Source organism: Triticum urartu, unplaced genomic scaffold (assembly GCF_003073215.2).
Source record: "Triticum urartu cultivar G1812 unplaced genomic scaffold, Tu2.1 TuUngrouped_contig_7994, whole genome shotgun sequence".
Taxonomy (NCBI): Eukaryota; Viridiplantae; Streptophyta; class Magnoliopsida; order Poales; family Poaceae; genus Triticum; species Triticum urartu.
In genome coordinates, this window is record NW_024118894.1 from 1,261 (window position 1) to 9,319 (window position 8,059).

The window sequence follows — 8,059 nt, forward strand, 5'->3', positions numbered from 1 at the left end:
CCCATGATTTTTGAAATTCATAAACTTTTTTGAAATGTACATTTTTTTAAATATATTAACTTTTTTGAACACCTAGATTTTTTTGGAGAAGTGAACAGTTAACATCAAGTAAATGGGCCAGGTCAAAGATCGATGCATCTAGTCAATGGTCAACTGGAGCATGATATTTTATGAAAATGAGCGAATGGGACAGGAACTGAGCTAGTGAGCGACAAACTGTAATGGGCTACGTCCTTCAGGCGTGCACAGGAGGTCACCAAGTACCGCTTAAGCCGCTGAAGGGGCACTAATGCTACATGTCGCGGGAGCAACTACCTAACGGTTACCGTGGTTTCCATAAGGGTCATTTTCTTTGGCATGGGAGCGTGCCAAGTGGGGCGCCCAGCCGCTGCCACGTATCGCGTGCTGGCACTCCCTCAACTTTCATATTTTTATTTTCTATATGCATTTTTGGGTTTCAATGGCATTTTTTTTGGTTTTTGCCTGTTTTTTCCTAGGATTTGGATGATTTTTTTAGAAGTGCGAGAAGCATTGTGCTTCCCAGATAAAAAAAGGGAAAAACACAAGATGTGCTTTTACGAGAAGCACAATCATGCTTCCCCAAAAGGAAAAGTCACGACCCTTGCTTCAACAAGAAGCACATCTATTCAAAAAATGCTCTCGAACATATTTTCAAATCCACAAACAATTTTTGAATTGTTCACAAGTTACAAATTTGCTCTCAAACATTATTTTTCCGAATCCTTAAATATTTTTTGAATTTACAATTTTTTTTCAAATCCATGATTAGTTTTTGAATTCACCAAAAAAATTCAACTTTATGTTTTTTCTTGAGTTCGTGATTTTTTGAATTCACAAACATATTTTTAAATCTGTGAACATTTTTGATATCACGAGTATTTTCAGTATATTTTTTTGAATTCACGAATTTTAAAACTCTAAAACTTTTTAAATCTGTGAACATTCCCTGATATCGCGAACAATTTTTGAATTGAAGAACAGTTTTTTTAAATTCGTGTATACTTTTGGAATTCAGTAACTTTCTTTGAATTCGCAAACATTTTTTTGAATTAAAAACCGACCGAGTTAAAAAAAGAACGAGCTAATGAAAGAAACACATAGGAAAAAAAACCAGGTGAAAAAATAACAGCGCTCCTGGGCTGGCCTATTTGCGGGAGGCTGTGTCAGCAGGACGCGCGTTGCGGGCGACGACATCGCTGCGTATCGCGCGCGCGATACATATCACCTCCCACACTTGGGCCCCGTGACCAGCAAACGAGCAGCCGCCTCGTACAGGCGGCTCGCGAGTCGAGAGTTCGTCCCGTACAGTACATAGTCCAGCCCCGACCGACAAAAAAAAGTCCAGACCCGACCGGCGCCGCCGCAGCAGCGAGAAGATCCTCCGACGGCCTCGTCGGCTCGCCGCACCCTCCTCCCCGTCGCCGCGGGTGGCGGCTGCTTCCCAGTGACGAGCGAGCCCTCGCATCATCCGCTCCCGGGAGCGTCGCCGCCGTCCTTCCCGGGGACGGTGACTCGCGCAGCGGCGGAGCGGGAGGAGGCACCCGCTGCTCTGGTACTGGTAAGACGAAACTGCACTTGGAACCCCCACTAACTCACCTTGTTTTTTTGACGAATTATGCATGACTATGTTCGATGGCATCTCAACCGCGGTCACTAGAACCTTCTATTCATTAGTCACTACTGACATGTTCCTGCAGTAATTATTGTTACATTGAAATAGTACGCTGAATGAATGTCCATCTCAGTAGTTATGATTTGCCAATTTATACTAGGGAAACGCTAACTATCACCCGGCGGATTCTACCGCTCCATCCGCCGCCTCATACGCACGCCACGCGTCCCATGTGGCCATCACCGTGCATCTTTTTCCCTTCTTATCTTCACTGTGAGCCACTCGTTTCCTTTTTTCCCCTCATTCATCCTCTACATCTACCTCTGTAGTCACAGCATGCCTCCACACCATGCGTCTTTTCAGTGAAGTATTGATCTCGTCCATGACGAGAAGCGCTCCATGGCCGGTGACTGGTGCAGCAACCCATGGCTGGTCCGTAGATGCTGGAAGCCGGCCACCATGGTGCTGCCAGCCGGCTACGCCTGCGCTAGAAGCCGCCGGACCAGACCACCCGCCTCTGGAGCTGCATCTGCCGTCGCTCGCCGTTCGATGTCGCCGCCGTCCTGGAGGAGTGCCGGCGTCCATGGCTCTCGCCTCCTCGAGCTCATATGCAACAACAAATTTGTTGCAATTTTTGCAACAAAGGTTTTGCTGTAGAAAATTAGATGCGGAGGAGGTCTTGTTGCAATTTCTGCAACAAGGGTCTTGTTGCAGAAAATTAGACGCGATAGAAGTTGTTGTTGCAAATTTTGCAACAAGATCTTGTTGCAGAAAATTAGACCCGGCGGAAGATGTTGCAGAAAATTAGATGCGGCGAAAGACGTTATTGCATTTTTTGCAAAGACCTTGTTGCAGAAAATTAGAGAAGAAGAGGTTTTGCAATATGGGTTTTGTTGCAGGAAATTATAGAAGATGAGGTTTCGCAACAAAGGTCTTATTGCAGGAAATCAGAATAGAGCAGATCTTGCAACAAGAGCATCGTTGCGGGAAATTAGACAAGATAATTGAACGACTCGTATCACGCAATCGAACGGCTCATGAGGCGGTGGATCTTCTAAAAAAATATCTGTTGCAAAAAATAAAAAGTGCAGGCTCGAGTAATTGCAACAAGCAGACTGTTGCAGAAACACCACTCTTGTTGCAAAGGGTGGCTGCTTACGTTACATTGGTAGATCGGACGGTAATTAATGTATCAATCCAATGGTCAGAAAGGTGGCGGATCCTTTTTGAATTTCCACCGGTGAACGTGTAGCGTCGCCCTTATTACATTGGATTGGGACAAGTGGACAACAATTGCAAAACTAACAAATTCACACTTTTGTGGATAGACGTCGATAATGCCCACACATGTGGGCGTTAAGGGGTCTGCCCACACGTTTTGTGTGGTGTCTAAGGGGATCAGCCCACACGCCTACGTGTGGGCAAAACAAGTAATGCTCACATGTCTTTTTTTTTTCTCGCGGTCCCTCTCACACGTCTACGTGTAGGTAAAATAGAAATGCCCACATGCCCGTACGTCAGGCCTCCTACCTCATGGTCCGCACGCCACGCGTGACAGTCACCACGCGCCCCGCAGTTGCCATGGTCCGGACCCTCTTCCATGTTCGTTTAAATGCAGTTGACATGTCGGACAACTACAGTTGCCATGGTTGCTCAATTGCAGTTGCATCTCAGGTCAAGTGCCATATGCCATTTTTGGACAACTGCAGATGTTGTCATGTATGGTCTGGTTTACTATAGTTGCCATGATTTGAAAAGTTTAGGGGTTACCACCTACTAACACTAGTCAGTTGCCATGTATGGTCTGATTTACTACAGTTGTCATGATTTGAAAATTTTAGAAGTTGCCACCTACTAACACTAGGTAGTTGCCGTGTAGCGCTACAAAGAGACATGACAAAATAACATGTTCGGATAAAAAGAGAGTTGCCATCTGCTTACAAGCACACTAGGGTAGATGCCATATACCTTGCAAAACACATGTCAACTGGCATGTTCGGGTAAAAAGAGAGTTGCCATCTGCTTACAAGCACACTTGGATAGTTGCCATGTACCCTGCAAAACACATGGCAAATGGCAGTTTTGGGTGTGGGAGAGGAGACGGGCGTGTGGGCGAACTGATAAATGCCCACTCACCAGCCTCTGTGTGGGCGAACTGCTAAATGCCCACACACCGGTCCCTCCGTGTGGTGAAAACGGACGTGTGGGTGACCGAATGAATGCCCATACACCAGCCCAGTCCCACGTGGCACCATAAACATGCCAAGATTCGTGCAACCATAAACGGACATGGATCCACGTGTGTGGGCGAGATAAAACGTCCACACGTGTAAGCGTTAGTATTTCCGTTGTGGATTTAGGATGCTCTTTTATATGCTTGATTCTTCATAGCAGTACTCTGCCATAGAACATTTGAATATAAAGTATCACATTTCTATTGACCTATGCCAAATACTGTTATGCATTTGGCAAGTTGAATTTAGGGGTACAGGTAAACTCAATCATGTCCATCTTTTTTTCTTCTTTTCTGTAGATTTGACAGAACACCAGTGGCGGTCAACCACCATGACGAAAAGAAGCCACACGACCGTCCTTGACGACCTGCCCGAGTAGATTGTCATTGAAGAGATCCTAGTCCGGTTGCCCCCAAAGGACGTCCTTCGCTGCCGCGCTGTCCACAAGCTGTGGCACAGTGCCACCTCCACCAACAAGTTCGTGCTCGACAATCATTGCCGCCAGCCCTCGCTCCCTGTCATCAGACAGTGTATCCCTGGGCGGGAAGGAGTCGGGTTCGTTGTCTTCCGTGACAATGGTGCCATGGCCTCCAATCAAAAGCTCTCACCAATCATTCGACACTCTAAGTTAATTAAACTCGTGGGTGCCTGTGATGGCCTTCTTATCTTGTCCAGCGGATCTTATTTCTGGATCTGCAACCCAACCACTGGCAAATGTGCTCCACTACCACAACCCCGAGTTCAATCTTCATCGCCATGGGGTTCCGACTTCTACATAGCCGGATTCTACCGGCACCAACCATCTGGGGAATACCGGGTGCTCTGGTTCTCATATGTCTGCCATCGTGGCTACGTTCTCACGGTAGGATCTGACAAGCCGAGAAGCATCAGTCGGCCGTCAGTGTCATCGCGTTTGCCAAGATATAGTTGTCAAGATGCTTTTGATTCCTGCTATAGTTCACAACTCAATCACCGCGGCAACCTGCACTGGTTAACAGGAATCTACATGGAGACTCCTGTGGACATTATGGTGTTCGACACAGTAACTGAGACGTTCCGGTGGATGCGCAGTCCTGACCAGCTGGGCTGTCGTTTGTCGTTGTTGGAGATGGACGACAAGCTTGCTTCATGCAGCAGCAGTAATGCTACCATAGAGATTTGGGTTATGCAAGACTATGATGCTGAGGACTGGGCCTTGAAGTACCGGATTAACTTGTTAGCGATGAAGACGTCACCACAGTTTGGTTTAAGTGTGAGATTTATTTCTAAGATGGCGCTGCTTAACCAGCGTGAGCTGCTGACCTGTTCGTGTACTGGCCCACAGGGTCCTGACTTTCTGTTGCATTGTGACATTGATGGAATGTTTTTGGGTTATGTCGAAATCAAAGAGGCCAAGCATCCAGTATACTTCACTAATCAGTACATCCAGGAGAGCCTGATTCCACTTCCGTTCAGTGAGATGCAAGAAGAAAGATTTGTGTATACGGAGCCTCCATTGTTCGTAGGGCTATAAGGTGGTACTTCTAGTTTACCATGTATACCTTCGGAGTGTCCATCCTTTATGAGCATGACCCTAGTCCTTACTTCATAGTACTAGTAGAACTGAACAATTTATATGGCTTTGCTATCACTTGGTGCCTTTTGTGCTGCCTTGAGCGTCATCGTGATGTGTGGGAGTATATATGCTATACATCTGTGCTATTTCTTTCCTGTTTACTTTCACTACGCGTTGTTAAGTAATGTGAATGGTGCTGGCTGTACTTTGAAGTGCTAATTACTTCCTAAGTTGTTAATGTGTGGGATGAATTTGTGCTAGTAGAGAATCAGTGCAGCAGTGTCTACCATATTTGCTAAGAAATCAGTTCCATCAAGAAAATATGGGAGATGCAGTCTCTGTCATTTTCTTCGGGTTTTTTCGCCCAACGATTGTTGGGCAGTCTTATCTTCTAAATTAGATCTAGAATGCAATTTAAGCCTATGATGATTTGCTTTATGTTGGAATTACCGTCAGATTCCAAATGATGATATTTTTGTGGCTTTCTGAGGCTTAAACCGCTTAAGTCTTCTACTTTTTATATTGTTAACTTGGTTCATATTATATCATCCCGGTGAAGAATCTCCAACCATATGAAGTGTCGCATGACACTGTAAACAACAGCTGCTTTTCTCCACTGCAAGCGTCCTCCTTGGGCCATAACCTTTGTGGTTTGGTCTGTGCTGGAGTCTCCAGTTGTACCTGGTTTGGTTCAGCTGTTTGTGTGATTTCTCTTTAATCTTGCTTGCTCTGTTTTTTGCATAGTATCTTATTCTAATATTCTTGTCTGTAAATGTAAATCTGCCTGGGAACATTCTGCATGTTGATAGGTACCTGAGACCACGTTTCAGTCGGTTTACAGAGCCGGTTCTCATGAGAGGGACGCGACCAACCGTCGGAGACAAGCCTTTCTTGTCCAGCAATTGAATTGACTCCGAATTTCCGTCGATCTAGGTTTTCGACTAACCTGTCCAAGAGGTTCTGAGATACAGGCCTGTGATGAGTTTAAGGTTCCAAGCTAGCATGGCTTCTTTCTTAGTAGCAGAGCTTACCGTCTTCTGTTCTTTTGAAATTTGTCAGCTATATATTTTTCAAACTTTGTTGACACTACTCCTTTTGCCACATTGCAGAAGGCCACTCATCACCTCATTTCCTGTATTACCTGTTGCGGTTAGCATCCATCTACCTGATTTTTACCATGAATATATTGTAAACACTGCGACCCCTGCAAACTGTTGTTTGTATTTTTTTTGCCTATATTGGACCAAAATGTTCGAAAGTGTGTTTCTTGTCTGAGCTCGTATGCACATGGTATGAACAGTAACATTCGTGGATGTGTGGGCAAAAAAGATATAATCACTGCTCCAAAAAGCTTTAAAAATAGTCTTCAGAGCATTAATTTTGTTTCTTTTTCCGACATCCACGAATGTCATTCCATAGCAGAAAATTATATATCAAACAAAATCAGTTTTTTTAGTTCTTTAGGATTTCATTGTTCATCTGGGTGCATGTGAGCTTAGAAACTCCATGTCCCAAAATGTTGAATTTATTTTTTAGACATTGATGAATGCCATTCCATCACAAAAAAATGTTTATTAAGAAAAGTTAGATTTTTTAAAAGTGTTTACATTTCTTTTGGATTTCACTATTCATGTAGGTGTATGTGAGCGAGATTCCATGTCCCAAAATGTTGAATTTCTTGCTCATCATGAACGTTTTATTTGTTTTCACTGTTCATGTGGGTGTATGCGATGCTAGGATCGTATTTTTTAAATATTTTTTAATAGACATTTATATTGTATTTTCTAGCTATGTACCAACTAACTACACATGGCAAAACCCTAAGATCAGCTCAACTTTCACTTCGGAAATAATCATATCATGGCTTCGTCATCCCCGCCATAGCAGCGTTGAGATTTGGAAAACATTTCTTGAAAATTGCGAGCAGTTTTGAAATGCTGCATTTTTTTGTATTCCAACTTTTTTGGAAAAGTGGAAATGTTTTGTAATTCTAATTTTAAAATGAAACACGAACAAAATTTGCAAATCCCAAACAGTTTCCAAAACAGGAACAAATTTTCAGAAATTAACATTTTCTGAAAAACGAAAAAATTATGAAAAACACGAACATTATTTGAAATTTTCGAATATTTTCTAAGATCACGAACAGTTTTTAGTTTTTTAACAAAAATGGAAAACAGGTACATTTTTTAAATTCAGCACCAATAAAGTTAAAAACGAACTTTTTCTAATATGCGAACAAAATTTGTATTGTATGCTTTTCTAGAAATGCGAAATATTTTTGAAACATGTGAATATTTGTTCAAATTGCGAATAAAATGTTGAAATTGCAAACATTTTTTGAAACATGAACATTTTTATGAAATGATGAACAAATTTTGAAAGTGAGATTTTTTTTTGAAATTCAGGAACATTTTTTGAAACACGGACAAAATTTTGAAACTATGAACAAATTTGAAAACGAGAACATTTTTTGGAACACAGACATTTTTTTGAAATTGTCAACAAATTTTATAAATGAGATTCTTTTGAAATTATGAATATATTTTGAAAACGATAATTGTTTTTGAAATTTCTAAAGATTTTTTGAAACATGAACATTTTTTGGAAATGTGAACAAAAATTTAAGTTCAAACA

At 42.5% G+C, this 8,059-nt stretch overlaps 1 protein-coding gene and 2 non-coding genes across 3 annotated transcripts; all 3 read left to right on the plus strand.

The window, feature by feature from the left end:
* The first annotated feature begins 1,248 nt into the window (after positions 1-1,248).
* LOC125531744 (F-box protein At5g18160-like) lies at positions 1,249-6,680 on the plus strand. The gene is made up of 2 exons (XM_048696028.1): positions 1,249-1,579; positions 4,167-6,680. Exon 2 carries the CDS (start codon positions 4,451-4,453, stop codon positions 5,378-5,380), a length of 930 nt encoding a protein of 309 aa, XP_048551985.1. The 5' UTR covers positions 1,249-1,579; positions 4,167-4,450; the 3' UTR covers positions 5,381-6,680.
* On the plus strand, positions 5,839-5,919 carry LOC125531746. The gene has a single exon (XR_007293491.1). It is a non-coding gene; the product is annotated as a small nucleolar RNA snoR77Y (small nucleolar RNA).
* LOC125531745 lies at positions 5,970-6,151 on the plus strand. Its single transcript, XR_007293490.1, has one exon. It is a non-coding gene; the product is annotated as a small nucleolar RNA Z112 (small nucleolar RNA).
* Positions 6,681-8,059: the final 1,379 nt, after the last annotated feature.